Genomic DNA, 23157 nt, shown 5'->3' with positions numbered 1-23157 from the left:
AAGATGCTCGACTCCAATCCGAGTAGGCTTGGAGGTCTCGGCCCCGGAACCCGCGTGGCTTTGTCCCTCTGCCAGTACCTTCATGTGTGCGGAGAGTAGTCTCAGCATGGTGGTGACTGGTCCTGGAGGAAAATAAGGATAAAGATTTTAGACAAGAGGGAAACAGCATTGAGGGAAGGTTGGTTTGAGGGCCACAGCCTTGCAATGCTAGGGATCAGACCTGGTGCTCCCATGTGAAAAATATGTGCTTCATATCTCTTGAGTTCTCTCTCAGGCCCTGACCCCTGTTATATGCTTTTTTTGATTTTTAATATATCAAAAATTTAATATGATTTTTAATATATTTTGGACTGTACCTGGCAGTGCTCAGGGACTATTCCTGGTTTTCTACTCTAGGGATCATATATGGTATGAGAGTTTGAGCTGGGATTGCTGCTATGCAAGACAAAGTGCCTTAACCCCTGTCCTCTCGCTCCAGTTTGCCTCCATCCCCAGCACACCCTTTATTATTATTTTTTAGGGTGGGGGGGCTCACACTTGGAGATGCTCAGGAATTACTCCTGGCTTGGCGCTCAGAATTACTACTGGTGATACTTGAGAAACAATATGGGGCGCCAGGGATTGATCTCAGATCTGTTGCATGCATAGCAAGAGCCCAACCTGCAGCTATGTCTCCAGGCCCCAGTCCCTTCTGTTTAAAAATACCTATGTTGTCATTCCAATGGAAGTGTAAGTTAGAGGCACTAGTATGGTATTCAGAGGAAAAGCTATAAAAGGATTGAAAGCTGTTACATTGTGTTAAATTTGTCAGAGCTCTGAGTATAGCTAGAAAAGGGAGATCTCAGAACTGAATTTGGGTAGACTAAGAAGGGCTGTTGTCAGATAAAAAGGAATACTTGGTGAGAAAAGAGAAAAGTTAGTAAAGACTAGTGAGATGGGAGCCTTGAGTAGTGTGAAGGAGAAAGTCAAGAAGACTATTAAGAGCTCAGGAAGGATAAAGAGAAAAGTTTCTTTATTTGATAACAAGATCTGATGTAAAGTATCTGATCATCACAAGTCATCTCTAAGAAATTTTTCTTGAAAGGAAGCAAGAATTGAGGCAGTAATTTGAAGTCTGTGGAATCAGAGGCAGGTTTTTTGTTGATATAAAGGGTGATGAGGTGTTTTATATGTTCATAAGAGTGACATAGGAGAGGGACAATAGATTGTTATGGAGGGGAAAGAGATAGGGGAGAGGGGCAACTCAGAACTTGAGAAGGGGGTCACAAATTTAAGTGATTTTTCAGAGGATGGGGTGGGGGATTGGTTTATATGAACAGCGCTACTTAAGTTACTATAGGAAGGGAAGAATAGGTCAGAGTTGAGATAGAAGTGGGCTAGTCATAGGTATAATTTATGTTGAGCAAGTTTTTTTCTAATGAAAATGTAAGTCAGGGACGTTTTCAATAAGATGTCAGGGCATTAATGTGTTAAAAAATTATCCATTTAGAACTCCCCAGAAATTCCTTGCTGTAAGCCACTTAGTCTTTTAAAAAAACAAAGAAACAAAAAACAACTTTATTTAAACACTGTGACTTATAGACTTGTTCATAAAACAGTTGTTTTGGGTATTCAGTGTCCCAACACACAATCTCATCACCAGTTCACTGGTGTAACATTCCTTCCTCCATCGTTCCCAGATCTCCTGCCCTCCAAGCTCTTGAAAGGTACAAAGTAATTTATTTTATATTGCTTGTTATGACAAAATGGCAAATAAAATTATCAAAAATATTTCAGTAAAAGAAAACTTGTGAAAATTTTTATCACAATGGGGTTGTTAAAGTCATTATTTGGTGAATACTGAGCTGTTGCTAGTTGAGCCATCTGTGTTTTTATTTATTGAGTTTAGTGGCTTTTATGCTACTTTCTCACTTAGTTTGCTGTGCTCCTACTGGACTGTGAATATTGTGGACTTGGAAGGTGTTTTGTGTAACTGTATGCTTCAGGAGATCCAGGATCTGTAGAACTGGGATAATTTTCTGCCTCCTCTCCAGACTGTACCCGAGAGTTTTGAGTTTTGAAGATTGGTGTAGCTGCTTTGGTGTGGCATTCTTCTGAGATACTCATGAGGCTGTGAAGTTGGGCTGTTGGTCACATGAAGGCAGCTGTGGCATGTGGGTGCTCTGCTGAATCTTTTGGCAGTAAGAGTGGGTGCAAAGTGGGGGAAGACTGCCCACCCCATTCTGAGAAGACTGCTGAGTTTTCAGTTCAAAAACTGGTGTGCTTGTGAGTTTCATTTGTTTGATATCTCTGCAGAGATTAATCATAAAGCAATGAAGTTGGATCATTTGTATGATGGTGGTTATGTGGTGTGGGTGCTGATAAGGCTTCAACAGGGCCAAGACTCAGCCTGATCTCCCTTCTGAGGGGCTCCCAGAGTTGTCAGATCAGAGAACTGTATACCTGTGAGTTTCAGTTGCTTGACTTGACATTTCTTCTGATATAAATCATGAAGCCGTGCCATTGTTTACATGGTGTTTGCTGAAGTATGTCAGCATAGTTTTCTATTATACATTATTAGGGGGTCACACCCAACTTTTAGGTCACCCCGTGATGATCTTGGGTTACTCCTGGCTCTGTGCTCAAGAAGCACTCCTTGCAAAGCTTTGAGAACCATATGGGATGCAAGGGATCCATCCATAGTTGGCCACTTGCAAGACAAATGCCCCACCTGCTGTACTATCACTCTGGCCCCCTATTATACGTATTTTCTTAGCCTCCTCTTGCACAGCCCTTTTGTGGTGGCTCCCCATGTGGTTTCCAGAGCTTCCTCAGAGTGATTTACTTGGTCTTGCATTACATTAGATTACTAGCCCTGAATTTTGCTATTCTTGCATCTTTGTGGACTTTGGGGCCTATTTCCTGAGTATACGTCACAGAATCTACCTTAACTTGTTCCCTAATTCTACACTGCTGAACCTTTTTTTTTTTTAAGGTGAAGACTTTCTACACAAAGTTTACATTTTATTGCCCCAGGACCCCAGAGTAAAAGTGGAATGATTTACGAGTCGTGAATTTATGTGGGTTCCTAAAGGACATTATTAAAACGATTTCTTCAGTTCACCTAAACATTTAGGACTAACTAACTTAATTTTTGTGTTCTTTAGGTAACTTTGTAGTTAAAATGTGATGGTTATTTTGGTTTTAGTTTTAGTTTTTTGTGATGTGAGGAATTGAACCTAGGGTCTACAAACTCCCTCCAAGCCACATCCCTGATACTGCCACGATCTTTTTATCACTAAGTTACTGTTGGTTCCACCACTTTGGACATTATTTTTATTAATCTGTCTTCATATGTATATATTTCCAACACTGTGTTGTGTAAGAAATCTAAATTTGTCCTACTTTTCATTTACCAAGTGATAATTATGAACTTGGCAGTCATAAAAGCACCCCAAGTACTTGTGGATTCACCCCTACCTCAACTTTGAAGTTATTGGTGTCCTTTCCATTCCTTTCCCTTGTGCATTGGTCTGTTTTGATAGTAATCATACAATTTGAAGGATTATTTAAGGAGTAAGGACCTGAGTCAGACAGAGTTCAGGGAATAGCATGTGGCCGACTTTAGTTCAGTCCCAGCCCCAGTAATAGCCCCTGTGCACCTCTGGCAGTGACCCTCAACCCTCCCCTCAAAAAAGGGTCCATGCTACTTGGTGAGTTTGTTGTTGTTGGGGGCCACACCCATTAATATTCTGGGCACCATGCTGGGGATTGAACCCTGGGTTTGTACTCCCAGGAGCCATCTTCTCAACTCCAGATTAAATCTTAAAAATTCCATGGCCTTGTTGGCAACATTATGTAGACACCTAGTTATACTGTGTGTAACCTATACACACTGTACTTGTTGTGTATCACCAGAGAGATAAAGAGGCATAACCATTGTAGATGAGACTTAGAAATTAAATTTTGTGAACTCAGAAATTTGCTAGGTGGAGCAACCTATAATTGAAGTGAATGTTTGGGGAATACTTCAAGGATCCCATCTAAAGGAGAGTCTCTAGGAAAAAAGGAAATTAAGGTGAGGATAATTCCTGTTTTAGGCATTTAAAATTCTGCCTGTATGCTCCCTCCCTCATCAACCCTGCTTTTCTGATTAGGAAAAGCTTTCTTTTTTTTTTTTTTGGTAAGTTCTTAATGTAAAGACTTATGATTTGTGTTAGAGAAAATACTGATAAACTTAGACTGATAAGAAAAGAAGGATTATTATCAACATAAGTGCTCTAACATCCTTAAATTTCTGAAGATCTCATTTTTATCTTTCCTTTGATTCTCACAACAGATTTATCTGAAGAGATATTTACTCTATAGCCTGTTTTAGAAACTGACTCTTTAGTGGTTGAATTTAATTCAAATCTTAGGTTTTGAGATATTTACTTTCTGGTTAAGGACACATTGTTCTCTGTTGTGGTTTATTTCTTTAATACTATGAAAATGTTTTTGGTAATTATTTATAAAAGGTACCTGAAATTTTAGATGTAGATAGGAATGGGAAAATAAAAGACAACTGATGAGACTAAAAAATATGTAGGTACAATTAATAAAGTTTTATTGAATTGTTGCCTGTAGAGTAATGGACAAAATCTCTTCTAGATCCTGCCCCAAAGACTGAATAAAATTTAATTTAAGCCTAGTATTTCCTTTGAGTCGATATTTTAAAAGAAGAAAAGAAAAAAAAAAAAACCTTTACCAGTCTTACTTGCCCACGTATTTTATTTTCCAATTACATGTCCAGTGGCCAGTGTCTACCATTTTTGTTCTGCTCACTTTTATCTTTAGATTGCTTTATTGCTCGAGTTGTTGTTTCTAGCAAGGTTTATTTACTGATTTTCTCATTGGTGAACATCTAGTTTGGATGTAGTTTTAAAATACATTTAAATATATTTTAATACAAAATGGTATTTATGTGGCTTAATATTGTTTTTCTAATGGAAATCTTAATTATTTTGGGGAGAAATTTTAATAGTTTTCATGTGAATTTTCTCTTATAGCAGAAAAAGAAAACTAAGAACTTCAATCCACCAACACGTAGAAATTGGGAAAGTAATTACTTTGGAATGCCCCTCCAGGATCTGGTTACAGCTGAGAATCCTATACCACTATTTGTTGAAAAATGTGTGAAATTTATTGAAGATACAGGTGGGTAGAAGCATCATTAAAAGATGTTTGGCAGGTTTTATTCTATTCCTATACCAACAGTTTAGTTAGAGCTAAATTTTTAAAGATACAAAGTTGTAATTATTGAAATTATGATCATCTTGAGTATTAAGTCTAGCAGTAATCATCCAATATTAGAAATTTGTTATTTACTGATAATGATTTTGCTCGACTTACCTTGAATAAATGTTCGTTTGAATGCCAAAAAAAAGTTATTCTGGAATGAGGAGTGACTTGATAATTAAATTGATACTCTTTAATAAAGAAGTTTTTACTGCTTAAGTTAGTACTTCAAAAGTTTTTTTTATTATGTCTTAGTACTACTTATTGCCCAAACTTCATATAAATTGTTCTTGTAAAATTCATAGCAATTCATATTACTATATGAAAGACAACTTGTGATGTAACTTGAGCAACACCAGCTTAATGCTTAATGTGATTTATATGGTTTGAGGAGTATATTTTTAAGGAGTATAGATGTGCTTATTATTTTTAAAATGTGCTGGTTCTTATAATCTATACAAATGATTATGAACTAGTTAGACTTGAGAAATAAAGGCAGAATATTATACTTTATGTGCTTTTAAAATGAACATGGGTGGCCATGAACCCTTAATGAGTGAACTACAGAATTTAATGATTTGGAAACATGAACTAATTTCATTTTATCTTTATTTGCTCTTAATGAGTTTCTTTGATTAAAAATATTTAAATAGAATGCATACATTCTATTTGAAAAATCAAGGTTGTTATTTTTAAGCTGCTTAATAATAAAAGTTTAGGAATCTTAAACTTTTTTCCACATGCAATTCCTTTCACCTGAGATACTAATGTAATCTGGATATATTAAATATGTATTTAAATCAAACACTGATAATTAATGGTAAATTTATTTTAAAACAAATTTTTTGTCCTGGAGAACAAGCTCAACAGACTGAACACGTGCTTGCAGGAGGCCTGTGCTCAATAACCAACACCACATATCCCCTAGTACTGCTAGGTGTGGGTCTAAAACCAAAATAATAATAATTTTCATTTAAAAATTTTTTTTCTGTAACCCAAAGTTTTAGCAGTTATGACTTAAATATTTGCTCGAGCGGGCCCAGTAACGTCTCCATTGGAGACTTTGTTGTTACTGTGTCTGGCATATCGAATACGTCACGGGGAGCTTGCCAGGCTCTGCCGTGCGGGCGAGATACTCTTGGTAGCTTGCTGGGCTCTCCGAGAGGGGCGGAGGAATCGAACTCGGGTCGACCAGACTTAAATATATGTCCTCTCCCTTTAGTTTGATTATGAGCTCACTTTTGGGCATTTTTGGGTTACCTGTTCAGTAGGAAGTGTTTACTGACAGTCTACAAAGAAATAAAGGGACTTGGAAAGATTCATAGTATAGTAGGAGAGGCATTTTCCTTGCACATGCTGATCTGGGTTCTATCCCCAGTACCCCATATGGTCCCCAAAGATGCAGCAGGAATGATCCCTGAGCGCAGAGTGTACAGTAAGCCCTGAGTAATGCTGGATATGCTCTCTTCCTCAGTAACTGCAGTTCATTAGTGTTATGGTTAAAATAGCTTTTATCTTCCCCTATAGTTAGCAACTTTAGTTCAGATTTGAATATAGCACTTTAGATGGCTTTACTGGATTGTGTTTTAAGGGCCGTTAGGGTATATTCCCAAAATAATCTATGTGTCCTGGGAATAAACACTGCATGTCATCTTTATTATATGTTGCTCAATTCAGTTAGTTAAAATGTTAGGATTTTTACATCCTGAATAGTCTGATCTGTTGTTTTTGGCTTCTTTTTTTTTTTTTTTTTAGTGTACAAGAGTAAAGTTGACATTATAGATGGTGTATTTTCTAGAAAAAACTTGCGTATTTTTCCTCAACTTTTGGTAAAAATTACTGAATTTCTTTTTCAAATATTGTAGAAATTACTGGTGAAGCTGTTGAGACCTGGAATTCTATAAGCAGGGTTTGCTTTTATTTCTTTTTCCTTAAACTGGATTAGATTCCTTTATTGTTCAGATTTTCATTTTTTCTTGAGTAATAAGCATTGGTAGTTTGAGGAGTTTGACCTTTCCATCTAAGTTACCATAATAGTATGTGTCTTCTTTCACTTGGTTTCTTTATAGGTTCTTAAAACAGAAGCTTATATTATTGGTTTTTCTTTTTACAGTAGTCTGTACATAATACGTAATATTGCAGGTTCTTGTAAGCTTTGTTTTTAGCTACATACAACATATGTTGACAGTATGTTTGGCCAGTATGTTGTTACTATTTTCTTCCAGTTCTCAGTACTTGCAAGATTTCTATTTTGTTGTGTATTAGAAATTATTTATCTGGAACTATTTAATATTGTAGAATATTAACAGTATCTGTAGCCTTCCTAATCGTTGTTTTTATCATGTATTTTAATTCAGCTGTATTTTAGGCACCATGTAAATATTTATAATATTTGTTTTAAAAAAATTCCCCCCCCCTTTTTTTTGTTTTGTTTTTTGGTCACACCAAGCACCATGTTTTGAATTGCTTTGCCATCACTTTTTAAAATCGATTGTTTTTTTTCCCCGTTTTAACAGTTAGACCTAAAAGTTCTATTTACTTATGTTTATGTGCTTCATATTTCTGTCCATTAATATTTTCTCATAAATTATGTACTAACTGAGTATGTTTGCCAAAATCATAATCGCTGTTTTTAGGATTCTTGGCTTACTGTTTTATCAATTAGTAATATTTTAGAATTACTGTACGATTATAAATATTGTAAATGAGTAAATATTTTTAGGTTTGTGTCTTGGTTTTTCTTCTTATGGGATATATGTTTTTTCCTTTGCTGTCTGTCTGATCTTTTTTAAGTGTGGAAAAGCAGTTTGTTCCATTGTAAGTACTTAACACACAGTCATGTGGGTGTAACAGGCCTGCTGGTTAAAGTACTTCTACAATATAGAGGTAGTATCAAACTAGTGGTTACGGACTCTTAAGGAAAAGGTACCTTTTATCCAGGGTTAATTTAATTTCAAAACTAAAGACAGGATATCAGTTTACTTTTTTGTTGGTCATTTTTATGTCAGACATTATTACTTTTATATTAGGTAAAGGTAAAGGTAAAGGCCCTCCCGTTGATCGTCGATTTGCTCGAGCGGGCCCAGTAACGTCTCCATTGGAGATTTTGTTGTTACTGTGTTTGGCATATCAAATACTCTCAGTAGCTTGCCAGGCTCTCTGAGAGGGGCGGAGGAATCGAACTCGGGTCGGCCATGTTGGCCGCTTGTAAGGCGAACGCCCTACCCGCTGTGCTATTGAGAGGTAAATTTTCTAGTTTTCCCCTAAAGAGTATTGGATTTTTTATTATTATGCTGTTGCTCCAGCCTCTTGCAACCGTCAGTTTATTTTTTTGTCTCTGGATTAATTTATTTTGTAATTTATGTAAATGGGACCATATAGTATGTGACCTCTGGTCTGGCTTGTATGCATGTTTTGAGGTTCATCTGTTGTAGCATTTGTCTTTATGAATATACCACATTATGTTTCTTATCTGCTGGTCACTGTCACTGTCCTCCCATTGTTCCTCGATTTTGCTTGAGCGGGCTCAGTAATGTCTTCATTTTGAGACTTGTTCTTACTGTGTTTGGCATATTGAATAAGTCACGGGTAGCTTGCCAGGCTTTGCTGTGTGGGCGAGATACTCTTGGTACCTTGCTGGGCTCTCTGAGAGGGGCGGAGGAATAGAACCTGGTTTGGCCGGCTGGTTGTGCGCAAGGCAAATGCCCTACTGCTGTGCTATCGCTCCAGCCATCTGCTGGTAGACTGATTTGTTTCCACCCATTGAATATCTGTTGACAAAATTACTATGCATATTTGTTCTGGTACCTGCTTTTAATCCTTTTGGTTTGGTTACATACCTAGGAGTAGACTGATAGGTCTTTTGGTATTTCTGTGTTACTATTTTGGTGGGTTTTGGACCATGCCTGGTGACCCAAAGGGTTGAGGAAAGGGTTGACTCCTGTCTTTGCGCTCAAGGGATCACTCCTGGTGGCCTTGGGGGGACCTTGTGGGATGTGGGGATCCAAACCAGGACAGTCACATGCAAGGCAAGCATCCTACCCGCTGTACTATTGCTCAAGCCCCCTCCCCACCCCCCCATTTTACTTTTTAAAGGAATCTTCAAACTGTTTCCACAGAGGATGTAACAATATTTCCATCAGCAATTTTCAAGAAGATTTCTAATTTTTCTATATCCTGCTAATGCTGTTACTATTCTGTCTTTACTATATTTGTCGCCCAATAACTCTGGTGCTCAGGATCTCAGGACTACTTGCTCCCACTGATACTTTGCCTTTTAGACCAGGGAATCAGTGGTATATCGAGGGCCCTGCAGTTCAAGGTACCACTACAATTGACCCCTGTACTTACTATCTCTCCAACCCTTCTTACTGTTTTAGTTTACCATTCTATCCCCTTTTTTTATGGATTTTGAACTACAATATTACTTTAGTAATATTGCGTCCACAATAATACTATGCTGTAAATAAATAGGTAAGGTAAAGGTAAAGGCCCTCCCGTTGATCGTCGATTTGCTCGAGCGGGCCCAGTAACGTCTCCATTGGAGACTTTGTTGTTACTGTGTTTGGCATATCAAAGACTCTCGGTAGCTTGCCAGGCTCTCCGAGAGGGGCGGAGGAATCGAACTCGGGTCGGCCATGTTGGCCGCTTGTAAGGCGAACGCCCTACCGCTGTGCTATCGTTCCAGCGCAATTCAGGTTTTCCTTAATTTCTCACAGTATCCCTTTATAGTTTTTATTTACTTTGTTTTTAGTGTGTAGATATTGCTCTTCCTTAATTATGGTCACAGTCACAGTCCTCCTGTTGTTCATCGATTTGCTCGAGCGGGCCCAGTAATGTCTCCATCATGAGACTTGTTGTTACTGTGTTTGGCATACTGAATACGTCACGGGTAGCTTGCCAGGCTCTGCCATGCGGGCGAGATACTCTGGGTAGCTTGCCGGGCTCTCTGAGAGGGGCAGAGGAATCGAACTCGGGTTAGCCATGTTGGCTGGTTGTAAGGCCCTACTGCTGTGCTAATCGCTCCAGCGCCTGTAGTCCCAGCTACTCGGGAGGCTGAGGCCGGAGGATCGCTTGAGTCCAGGAGTTCTGGGCGGTATGTAGTGCGCTATGCTGATCGGGTGTCCGCACTAAGTTTGGCATCAATATGGTGATCCTCCGGGAGTGGAGGACCACCAGGTTGCCTAAGGAGGGTAATTATGATTATTCTTTGGAAAGGCCCTCCCATTGATCGTCGATTTGCTCGAGCGGGCCCAGTAACGTCTCCATTGGAGACTTTGTTGTTACTGTGTCTGGCATATCGAATACTCTCGGTAGCTTGCCGGGCTCTCCGAGAGGGGCGGAGGAATCGAACTCGGGTCGGCCATGTTGGCCGCTTGTAAGGCGAACGCCCTACCCGTTGTGCTATCGCTCCAGCCCGAATTTTCTTTTATACAGAATTGTTTCCTTAATTTTGTTTTTGGAATGTTTGTTGGTAGTATCCAGAACTAATTTTTTTGTGATCTGCATACTATAATGTAGCTGAAATTTAAATTAGCATTTTGATTTTTTCTGTAGTAGGCATTTTCTGTATTTATAAGATCATATTCTCTGTGAATAAGGCATAGCATAACTTTTTTTAAAATATGCATAATTTGTCTTGTCTAATTGTTCTGGTTCAAAAGAATATCCAGTGCAGTGATGATTAGCTATAGTAAATGCAGGCGCCTTTTGTTTTTTGTTACTTCAGAAGAAAGATTTTGTTCTTTCACCTTGTGATCGTAGTGTTTTTTTTTTCATATACTCTATCAAACTGAGGAAATCCCCTTCTGTATCAGTTTTCTGGGGCTGTTGTAACCAGACCTCTTAAGTTACTTAGCAGTATTTCTCAAGGAGAGGATGCATATATGACCCCTTGTTGGGGTTCTTAAAATGTTCCTAGGGGCCAAGGTGAAAATCTCATTAAGTTGGGGACCACAGCACAAGATGAGTGGGACAACCATTAGGGCAGGCAGGGGGGTCAGAGGAGGCTATGGTTGATAGAAGATTTAGAAACACTCTCTTAAAACAAACAACCAAAGTTTATTCACTCTGATCTGAATGGTAAAATTTTAAGTCAAGATTCTAACTTGGTTACAGTCCACATAAAACTCTAGGTAGAATCTTTCTTACCTTCCAGGTGGCTTCTTGGTATTCCTTGACTTCAAGTATACTCCTGTTGTTTTTGAGGGCAGTTTGTGGGTGTCATCTCAGAGTCCCATAGAGTAGGGTGGGGAAAGAAAGAGACTGGCCCCTCCCCTGTCCCTTGAGGCCTGGCCTTTGCCGCTACGGCTCCCACATACCTGGACTCTTCATTGAGTTCTGGAAAACGGTGGCTGCCGGGAATCCTGGGAGTCAGGCGGAGGGACAGCACTTGTTCCCATCTGGAGTAGCCCGGCGAAAGTGACCTGTTGCAAAGTCCGGAGGCATCTCTGCAAAAAGCTACTCAGTTCCGAGATTCGTTTCTATGTCTCTGGCTGGAGCGATAGCACAGCGGTAGGGCGTTCGCCTTACAAGCGGCCAACATGGCCGACCCGAGTTCGATTCCTCCGCCCCTCTCGGAGAGCCCGGCAAGCTACCGAGAGTATTCGATATGCCAGACACAGTAACAACAAAGTCTCCAATGGAGACGTTACTGTAAGACTTAAAATTCCAAATTCCATTGATGTTCATTAAATACTGAAAACTTTGCTTTTTCCTATTATGTACCAAGTTTGGATGTGAAGCAGATGAATGAAATTTTTTTAATTAAGGTAAATTAAATTTCTTAAAGTATGTTTTATTTATACGTTAGCATTTACACTTGCTGTTTTGAAGAATTTTTTCACTTTAAATTTGTATTAGTGAAACACCATGAGGTACAGTTGTAGACTTACAAATTTTTGTGCTTGGATTTCAGTTATATAATGATCCAGTACCCATCCCTCCACTAGTGCCCATTCTCCATCATTTACTTTTTTTTTTTTTATTTTTGTTAGTGAAACACCATGAGGTATAGTTGTAGATTTACAATTTTTTGTGCTTGGGTTTCAGTAATACAATGATCGAACACCCATCCCTCCACCCAGTGCCTATTCTCCACCACCACTGATCCCAGTATCCCTCCCAGCCCCATCCCCCCTGTCCCTCCCAGCACCATCCCCCCCATCTCACCCTGCCTCTGTGGCAGGGCATTCCCTTTCATTCTCTCTCTCCTTTTGGGTGATGTGGTTTGTATTGAGTGGCAATCAGGTTCAGTCTAAAGTCTACTTTCAGCATGCTTCTCCCATCCTGGGAGGATCCTCCCAACACCCTTTACTTGGTGCTCCTTTCTCTATCTGAGCTCCCTTTTTGGTAGTGTGTGGCTGGCCTCCAAGCCATGGAGCAAAACTCCTGGTACTAATCTCGGCCACTCTTGGGTGTTAGTCTCCTATTTTGTTACTTTATGTTCCCCCGATGAATGCAATCTTTCTATGTCTATCCCTCTTTCTGACTCATTTTGCTTAACATGATAACTTTCCATGTAGTACCACTTGTATGTAAATTTCATGACTTCATCTTTTCTAACAGGTACATAGTACTCCATTGTGTAGATGTACCAAAGTTTCTTTAACCAGTCATCTGTTCTCGGGCACTCAGGTTTTTTCCAGATTCTGTCTATTGTAAACAGTGCTGCAATGAATAAACGAGTGCAGATGTCACTTCGACTATACTTTTTTTCCTCTCTGGGATATATTCCCAGGAGTGGTATTGATGGGTCAGATGGGAGCTCAATTACTAATTTTTTGAGAATCATCCATAGTGTTTTCCAAAAGGACTGAGCCCGTCAGCATTCCCACCAGCAGTGAAGGAGGGTCCATTTCTCGCCACATCCAGGACAGCACCAATTGGTTTTGCTCTTTCGGATGTGGGCCAGTCTTTGTGTTGTGAAATGATATCTCATTGTTGCTTTGATCTGCATCTCCCTGATGATTAATGATGTAGAGCATGTTCTTGTGTGCCTTTTAGCCATTCGGATTTCTTCTTTGAGAAAGTTTCTGTTTACTTTGTTGCCCCAGTTTTTAATGGGGTTGGATGTTTTCTTCTTGTGGAGTTCAACCAGTACTTTGTATATCTTTGATATCAACCCCTTGTTGGATGTGTATTGGGTGAATATCCTTTCCCATTCTGTAGACTGTCTTTGTATTTTGGTCACGGTTTCTTTTGAGGTGCAGAAGCTTCTTAGTTTAAGATAGTCCCATTCATCTATCTCTGTTTTCACTTGCCTTGCCAGTGGCGTGAAATCTTTGAAGATACCATAAGCTTCAATATCATGGAGAGTTTTGCCAACTTTGTCTTCAATGTACCTTATGGATTCTGGTCTGATGTTGAGGTCTTTAATCCATTTTGATCTTACTTTTGTACATGGCGTTAGGCAGAGATTTGAGCCACTTTTTTGCATGTAGCCATCCAGTTTTGCCAGCACAATTTGTTAAAGAGGCTTTCCTTACTCCACTTCACTTTTCTTGCCCCCTTATCGAAGACTAGGTGATCATATGCTTGAGGGGAGATGTCAGTATATTCAACCCTGTTCCATTGGTCTACCATGCTTTGTTCCAGTACCATGCTGTTTTAATTATTACTGCTTTGCAGTAGAGTTTGAAGTTAAGTTGATTCCTCCCATTTTCTTTTTCCCAAGGATTGCTTTAGCTATTCATGGGGGCTTATTGTTCCTTATAGATTTCAGGAGTGTTTGCTCCATTTCTTTGAAGAATGTCATGGGTATCATAACAGGAATCGCATTGAATTTGTACAGTGCTTTGGAAAGTATTGCCCTTTTGACAATGTTAATTCTCCCGATTCATGAGCAGGGGATATCTTTCCATTTCTTCGTGTCCTCTTTTATTTCCTGAAGTAGCGATTTGTAGTTTTCTTTGTACAGGTCCTTTGCTTCCTTAGTTGTTTCCTAGGTACTTGATTTTCTGGGGCACAATTGTGAACGGGGTTGTTTTCTTCATGTCACTTTCTTCTCTCTCACTGTTTGTGTATAGTAAAGCCATGGACTTTTGGGTATTGATTTTATAGCCTGCAACTTTGCTATACACGTCTATTGTTTCTAGGAATTTCTTGGTAGAGGTTTTAGGGTTCTCTAAGTATAGTATCATATCATCTGCAAATAGTGAGAGTTTGATTTCTTCCTTTCCTACCTAGATTTTCTAAATATCTTTTTCTTGCCTAATTGCTATTGCAAGTACTTCCAGTACTATATTGAACAGTAGTGGAGAGAGTGGGCATCCTTGTCTCGTTCCTGATCTTAGTGGAAAGACTCTCAGTTTTTCCCCATTGAGGATGATGCTTGCTGTAGGCTTGTGGTAGATAGCTTTAACTATATTGAGTAAAGTCCCCTCTATCTCCATTTTGGTGAGGGTTTTCATTATAAACGGGGGCTGGATCTTGTCAAATGCTTTCTCTGCATCTATTGCTATGATCGTATGATTTTTATCTTTTCTTTTGTTGATATGATGGATTATGTTGATTGATTTCCGAATGTTGAACCATCCTTGCATCCCCAGGATGAATCCCACTTGGTCATGGTGTATGATCTTTTTGATGAGTTGTTGAATTTTATTTGCTAGTATTTTGTTGAGAATCTTCGCATCCATGTTCATCAGGGATTTCGGCCTGTAGTTTTCTTTTCTTGTGGTGTCTTTGTTTCCTTTTGGTATTAGAGAGATACGGGCTTCATAGAAACTCTTTGGGCGAGTTTCTGTTTTTTTCAGTTTCCTGAAGAAGCTTGAGAGGAACTGGCAATAAATCCTCTTTAAATGTTTGGAAAAATTCACTAGTGTTTCCATCTGGACCTGGGCTTTTGTTTTTGGGAAGACTTTTGATTATAGTTTCAATTTCTTTGATGGTAATAGGTCTATTCAGGTACTCTATGTCTTTATGATTCAGCGCTGGGAGATTATCGGAATTCAGGAATTTTTCCATTTCTTCTAGGTTCTCTTGTTTCGTGGCATACAGAAACAAGTAGTCTCTGATGATCCTTTGAATTTCTTTGCTTTCTGTTGTGATATCCCCAATCTTATTTCTGATTCCATTTATTAGGGTTCTCTCTCTCTGTTTCTTTGTGAGTGTTGCTAGTGGTTTATCTATCTAATTTATTTTCTCGGAGAACCAGCTCTTGGTTTCATTGATCTTTCGGATTGTTTCTTTGGTTTCCATGTCGTTGATTTCTGCTCTAAGTTTTATGATCTCTTTCCTTCTGCCTGATTTGGGCTCCTTCTATTGATCCTTTTCTAAGATCTTGAGCTGTGAAGTCAAGTTGTTATGTTCATCCTTTCTTCCGCTCTGAGATATGCTTGCAGAGCTATAAATTTTCCCCTTAATACGGCTTTAGCTGCATCCCATAAGTTCTGGTAGCTTGTGTCTTCATTCTCATTTGTTTCTAAGTATCTTTTGATTTTGTCCTTGACTTCCTTCCTAATCCACTCCTTGTTCAGCACTGAGTTGTTTAATTTCAGGTGTTTGATTTGGTTCTCCGTGTCTGGGTGTGATTCACATCTATTCTCAGTGCATCGTGGTCTGAAAAGATGGTTGATACTATTTTTATCTTTCTGATTCTATTGAGGTGTGTTTTGTGGCCTAGGACATGGTCTATTTTGGAAAATGTTCCATGCACACTGGGAAAGAATGTGTATTCTTACTTTTTGGGGTGTAAAGCCCTGTATAGGTATATAAGCCCTTTCTCTTCTATTTCTTCTTTCAAAGCCAGTGTTTCCTTGCTGAGTTTTGTTCTTGTTGATCTATCCAGAGGTGATAAGGTGATGTTGAGATCTCCAGCTACTATTGTGTTTCTAGCAATGTCCTCCTTAAAATCAGTTGTTTTAAGTAAAAGCAGTTGTTTTAAGTATTTAGCTGTTCCCTCATTAGGTGCATATACGTTTAAGAGTGTGATTTCTTCCTGTTGTATGTATCCCTTGATGAAGAGAAAGTACCCTTTGCTGTCCCTTCTAATCTTTTTCAACCTGAAATTAATGTTTTCGGATACTAGTATGGCCACCCCAGCTTTTTTGAGGGAGCTGTTTGCTTGCAGGATTGTTTTCCATCCTTTCACTTGAGTCTGTGTTTGCTCTTACTGTTGAGATGAGTTTCTTGTAAAGGTAAAGGTAAAGGCCCTCCCGTTGATCGTCGATTTGCTCGAGCGGGCCCAGTAACGTCTCCATTGGAGACTTTGTTGTTACTGTGTCTGGCATATCCAATGAGTTTCTTGTAGGCAGCAGAATGTTGGGTTCTGTCTCTGAATCCATTTTACCACTCTGTGTCTTTATTGGTGAATTTAGACCGGTGACCTTGAGAGAGATTATTGTTAGGGGGTTTTGTGTCATCTTTCTGTAAGGGTCTGTTGTGCTTGTAGGATCTGTCTTGTCTTATAGTAGCCCCTTTAGGCCTTGTTTTAGGTTTGGTTTTGAGTCTATGAAGTTCCTGAGCTGCTGTTTATCTAGAAAATAGTGTACCGTTCCTTCGATTTTGAGTGAGAGTTTAGCCGGATAGAGTATTCTTGGTGAAGCATTCATTTCAGTGAGTTTTTTCACTATATCCCACCATTGCCTTTAGGCTTAGAGGGTTTCCTCTGATAGGTCTGCTGTGAATCTAAGGGGTGCTCCTTTGAATGTGATTTCCTTCTTTGACCTTTCTGCTTGCAGTATTGTAGCTCTATCTGCAGCATCGATCGTTCTAACTATGATTTGTCTTGGAGTGTTTTTGTTAGGGTTTCTTTTAGCTGGCACCCTTCGGGCTCCTTGAACCTCAGTGGCTGCATTGTGGAGCTCTGGGAATTTTTCAATAATTTGTTTAACCGTGGTTTTTTTCATTGGGATTGTTTCCCTGAGCTTCTGGTACTCCAATGATTCTAACGTTGTTCCTCTTGGAATCATCTCCTAGGACTCTGATTCTTTGTAGAGCTATTTTGAGGTCTCTTGCCACTGTTTGTTGTTGCCTGTTGACTTGGTGCAGCTGATCTTCCAGCTCACTGATTCTCTCTTCAGCTGCAGTCATTCTACTTTTGAGGGCAGAGACTGAGGTTTTTATTTCATCTACGGAATCTTTTATTCGTGACATTTCTGCTCTCATTTCTTCCCATAATTTGTCTATTTTTCTGTCATGTTACTGGATAAATGTCTGACTGTTTCATTGAGTTGATTGAACATCTTCATTACTTCATATCTGAATTCTTTGTCAGAGAGGTCCCTTAGGTGAGCAGTATCTACAGTCTTCTTGATTATTTTCGTTGTCCTCCCCATGTGGTGGGGATTTGCGTTCCTTCATGTTGGTGTGTAGGTATGGGGACTAGGTTTCTTGGTATGGGTAAATTACCTGATGCCTCATGAGTGGCTGCCTGCTGAAAATTAGGCCACGCCCACTTCTGAAGAGGCCACTCCCCCACGGAAACCTGGTGTGTGTTGGGGTTAAAGACTGGGTGGTGGAGAAGATCAGCACAGCTTGGGAGACGAAGAGGAAGAGGCAGAGGCTCAAAGCTGCTTTTCTCCCAGCGTCCGAGAGGACTCCTGGGGGGCTTGCAGGGAGAAATCCAAGTCCCGGGTTCGAGTACCGGCGGATGAACTGATGGGTGGCGGAGGAGATCAGCACAGCTTGGGAGACGAAGAGGAAGAGGCAGAGGCTCAAAGCTGCTTTTCTCCCAGCGTCCAAGAGGACGCCTTAGGGGCTTACAGGGAGAAATCCAAGTCCTGGGTTTGAGTACCAATGGATAAACTGACCTGGGTGGCGGAGAAGATCGGCACAGCTTGGGAGACAAAGAAGAAGAGCAGCACATTATTATTTTAATTTGCAATTCACTAGTAACAAAATTCAGAGCATTTTTCCATATATTTACTTGCGTTATCTTCCTCCTTGAAGTTATTAGTTTTTATTTATTAGTTTTATTTATTAGTTTATTTTGTTTATTTTATTTTTGGGGGCACACCTGACAGGACTTACCTTGGCTCTGTGCTCAGAGTTCCTAGAGGAACTCGGGACCATAGGAATTGCAGAGTTGTAGAACCCAGGTTGCCCACATGCAAGGCAAGCACCTTACTTCATGTACTGTCTCTTTAATCCATTTGTTTATTTATTTATTTATATTTTTGGTTTTAGCCATACCTCAGTGTCCTTTGGTCTTACTCTGACTTTCTGCTCAGAGGCCAGTCCTGGAAGTGCCCAGGAAAACATATGTCGTGCCAGGGATGGAACCCCAGTTGGCCACATACTAGCCAAAAGTCCTACCCCAGTGTAACTCTCCGTTTCAGTGGAATATCTTTTAAGATCTTTGGTCCACTTTTTTCTGTAAGGAGAGAAACACACCAGTGGTGCTCAAGTCTTACTCCAGCCTTTCTGTTAGAGATCACTCCTGTGGTTCTTCGGGGTACAAATGTTGTGCTGGGGAGCAAACCCTGATTCATCTGTGTGCAAGGCAAAGCACCCTACTCAGTATTGCTCCCACTCTTATAGTGGAGTTTGTTTTTATTATTCACAGTTTCTTCCCATCTCTGACTTCTATTTCTCTTAATATTGTCTTTCTCCATTCAAAAGTTCAAGGTTTTAATTTCTTTATTTCTGTGTTTTGCCGTGTGTGTGTGTGTGTGTGTGTGTGTGTGTGTGTTTAGAGGGGTGTGACTTTTGATTTATTTTGTTTTGGGGAAGCATACTTGGCATTGCTTAGGGTTTACTCCTTGCTCTGCACCCAGGAATCACTTTTGTTTGGATTTGGGGGACCTATGTTTTTCTAGGGATCAAGTCATGGTCTGCCTCTTGCAAGGCAGATATTCCCTACCTATTGTATTATTACTCCGGCCCCAAGTTACAAATTTTAAAGTGGTCATTAATAACCAATATGTATCACTTGTTTAACAAATCTTCATTTTCTGGACAACTGTGTACAAATACGTATGTAAATTTTCTTATTCCTTTATTGAACCTGGTATCAGCGCACATGTTTGAAATTCTCTCCTTTATGGAAACTTCTGAATTTTTTAATTATCTGAGACACACCCTGTTTTTGTGTTTTTGGGGATGGACTGGAAGGTGGAGGGTGTTTGGATTACACCCAGTGGTGCTCTAGGGTTTCTCCTGGCTCTGTGCTGTGGGGTTGCTCCCAGCAGTGCTGAGGAAATCATTCAGTGCCAGGAATTGAACCAGAGTAAGCAAAGCAAGACAAACTTGTACTGTCTCTGTCCTTAACCTCCACTTAGTCCCTTCTCGTACTGTGTCTCTATCCCAAATACTTACTTTTTGAAGCCCCCCAAATGAATGTACTTGGTAGTGTGTTTTTTTTGTTGCTACCTTACTAATAGCAAACTCACCCTCCTCATCCTTGGACCATGATGTGCTGGCACCATTTTGCTGGGCTTAGATCAGAAAGGAAGCGTGTAAGATGTTTGTCATTATTTCTTTCATAGATTTTACCTTTAGTGTGCTAGCTAAAAAGGCACTACTGTACCTAAGTCATTGGAGTTTTCTATTGTGGTTTTGCTCTCTTGGGGAGGAGGCATACCTAACAGTGATCATACCCTGCTTTGTGCTTGGTATTGGCTACTTCTGGCTATGCTCAGAGAATCTTGCAGTGCTGGGGACTGAACCTGAACATTAACTCCAGTGTGCAAAACCTGCACCCAGCCCATTGAACATTTCTCTAGCCCTTTTAAAGGTTTGCATTTTATAGTCAATAACATATTTTTTAGTTTCTTTTTTTGTAAAAGATAAAATATCTTTGTCAAATTCACTTCTTTTGCATGTAGATGGCCAGTATTTCTTACACCTTTTCTTTTTTTTATGATAGTGTCTTTATATTTTTTAATTTATTGACTTTGTTCCTTTGTCAAAGATCTGTTGACTGTTAATTGGTGTCTAATTCTTGGTTCTTTACTCTGTTGATTTCTTTGTTATTTACCCACTATCACAATGTGTATTCTCTATGGTTTCATTACAGCCATGTAGTAAAAGTTCTCCAACTTCATTCATCTCTCGGAACATTGTGTTAATAATGATCTTCATCTCTATATATTAGGCTTTAGAATTTGCTTATATCTGTAAGATAAAATATTGGAGATGTTTGTGTGAGATTGCATTGAATCTATAGATCAAATTACCAAAAACTGACTTTTTTGACAATGTTGAATCTTCCTAACCATGAACATGAATTATATTTCTTTGATTTAATTAATTTTGTGATTTTTCTTACATAGAGCTGTTATTACACTTGATCTTAGCCAAAGCGGGTAAGGCGTTTGCCTTGCATGCAGTCAACACAGCTGACCCGAGTTAGATTTCTCCACCCCTCTCGGAGAGCCCGGCAAGCTACCAAGAGTATCTCGCCTGCACAGCCGTCTGGCCAGCTACCCATGACATATTCGATATGCCAAACACAGTAACAAGTCTCACAATGTTATTGGGCCCACTCAAGCAAATCGATGAACAACGGGAGGACAGTGACAGTGATAGATCTTGTTAATGTTTTATTAAGATTTTTGACTAATTTATTTTAGGTGTGTGAATATAAATTACAATATTTTAAATTTAAAATCCCACTTAATGTTTGCTATGTAGGGAAGTGTTCATATGGGTAAACCTTGTATACCATAATCTTTCCACAATAACTAATTGGTTCCAGGAGTTTTTGCCACTGTTTTTTGTTTTTGTTTTTGTTTTTTTTACATTAGACATAGCACAGCGGTAGGGTGTTTGCCTTGCATGCAGCCAACATGGCTGACCCAAGTTCGATTCCTCCACCCCTCTCGGAGAGCCTGGCAAGCTACCGAGAGTATCTCGCCCGCACAGCAGAGCCTGGCAAGCTACCCGTGATGTATTCGATATACCAAACACAGTAAAAACAAAAGTCTCCAATGGAGACGTTACTGGGCCCGCTCGAGCAAATCGATGAACAATGGGAAGACAGTGACAGTGACAGTTTACATTAGACAGTTATATTTTACTTGTCTTCCTAATCTCTACACCTTTTATTTTCTTATTGCTTTAGCAATAATTGTCTCTCAGAGAGCCCGGCAAGCTACCGAGAGTAACTGCCCACACGGACAGAACCTGGCAAGTTCCCCATGGCATATTTGATATGCCAAAAACAGTAACTGTAACAGGTCTCATTTGGAAGAGCCTTCAATCGTTGGGAAAGGCAAATAAGGAGAGGGTGCTAAAATCTCAGGGCTGGGACGAATAAAGACGTTACTGGCATCTGCTCGAGAAAATCAATGAACAATGGGATGACAGTGATAACAGTGATTGCTTTAGCATGATCATCAATACAATGTTGAAAAGGAGTAATGGAGGAGGGGCACTTTTGGCTGACTTTGACTTTTTGCCATGAAATTATGTTAGCTTCATGTTTTTGTGGATAATCTTACAAGTTTAGGGAATTCCTGTTCATAATTTTCTGATAGATTCATTGTGTTAGATTTTTGTCAAAAGTTTTTTTTTTTTTTGGGCTGGAGTGATAGCACAGTGGGCACGGCTTTTGCCTTGCTCACGCCTGACCCAGGTTCAATTCCCAGCATCCCATATGGTCCCCTGAGCACTGCCAGGAGTAATTCCTGAGTGCAGAGCCAGGAATAACACCCCTGTGCATTGCCCGGTGTGACCCAAAAAGCAAAAAAAAGGTTTTTTCTGCATCTGTTGATAAAATTATATGGTTTTTCAATTCATCAGTGTAATGGATTGATTTTTTAACGTTGAAACAGTCTTGACTCCTGTAATAAATCTTACCTGATTGTGGAATTTAATTCTTTCATATGCTACATTTAATTAGACTTGCCAATACTTCATTAAGGATTTTTTGCGTCTTTGTTTATGACAAATACCATTCTATAGTTCTTCATCTAATTTTATGAGATTCTTAGAATAGGAAAAATATTTCACTCAACTTGATTCATAAGCATGTTTACTTACGCCATTATTTTAGGTCTCAAATAGCTTGACCATTTTAACTATATGCTGTGCAATATCAGGTGCAATGTATATATAACATACACTCTGTTGTGCAGCCATGATAGGCATTTTATTAAGTAAAGTTAAGTAAATCCTGTTTCACACCAAAACATGATAGGTCCATTTAATGATACCTCTTCCATTTCTAGTTACACCTTTAATTTCAACAAATTATAGCCTCTTCCATTAGTGTTCATCTCATTTTTTGCATATTTCATTTTCGTTTTCAGGCATTTACCAGATCTTCATTACTCCCACCCCAGTGTTTTACTGTATTCCTGACTGCTTACCAAACATTTCTGCTTGGATGTGATAACTTGGACTTGCTTGAATTCATCTTCCTTCAAACTACTTCCTTTTCCTTGATTTTCCTTTATCTGAAAATTTCAGTTTCCTTTTCCCAGTGCTTTAGGTTAAGGTATTTTTTTGACTCCCTGTTCATCTCATTTACCATTAAATACTAACTAGTTTTACCTTTAGCAATATTTCTGTTTTCCAGTGACATTAGCATATTGAGATGTATTATATCACATTTGTATTGTTCGTTGTTCCTTCTGATCCAGTTGTTTTCCAACCTCAGTTTATCTCCTTTAAAATATTGGTTTCCTAAATAAACAGCTCTAAATTCGATAGCCATGGAAATAAGGCTTTTTAAATACAAATTATTTTTCCCACTTTATATAAACACTGGTTTACAAAGTTACAGTGCATTTGTTATAAGCATTCAGTATTCCAGCCCTAGTTCCACCACCATGGTGACCTTCCCTTTACCATTGTCCCCATTTTCCCACCCACCTTGCCCCCTTAGCAGGTCCAAGTAAGTTATTTTATATTGCTTACTACCATTAAATGTTGCATTCCCATTCAATCTTGTGTGCTCCTACTGGGATCTTGTTACTGTAGAATTTGGAGGAAATGTGCAGCCGCACACTCCAA

At 39.3% G+C, this 23157-nt stretch overlaps 1 protein-coding gene across 3 annotated transcripts in view; it reads left to right on the top strand.

Annotated features, from left to right (window-relative positions):
* Positions 1 to 23157, top strand: part of ARHGAP5 (Rho GTPase activating protein 5) — a 97582-nt gene that overhangs the window by 57124 nt on the left and 17301 nt on the right. For 2 of the 3 annotated variants that reach the window (XM_056134376.1, XM_056134375.1), the window contains exon 3: positions 5028 to 5175. In XM_056134376.1, coding sequence (XP_055990351.1) covers positions 5028 to 5175 — 148 coding nt within the window. The remainder of the gene's footprint in view (positions 1 to 5027; positions 5176 to 23157) is intronic. The other variant, XM_056134377.1, reaches the window with a different exon arrangement.

Source organism: Sorex fumeus, unplaced genomic scaffold (genome assembly GCF_029834395.1).
Source record: "Sorex fumeus unplaced genomic scaffold, SorFum_2.1 ptg000098l, whole genome shotgun sequence".
NCBI classification, from domain to species: domain Eukaryota; kingdom Metazoa; phylum Chordata; class Mammalia; order Eulipotyphla; family Soricidae; genus Sorex; species Sorex fumeus.
Note: the sequence above shows the minus strand (reverse complement) of the source record. Positions and strands in the feature narration are given on the sequence as shown.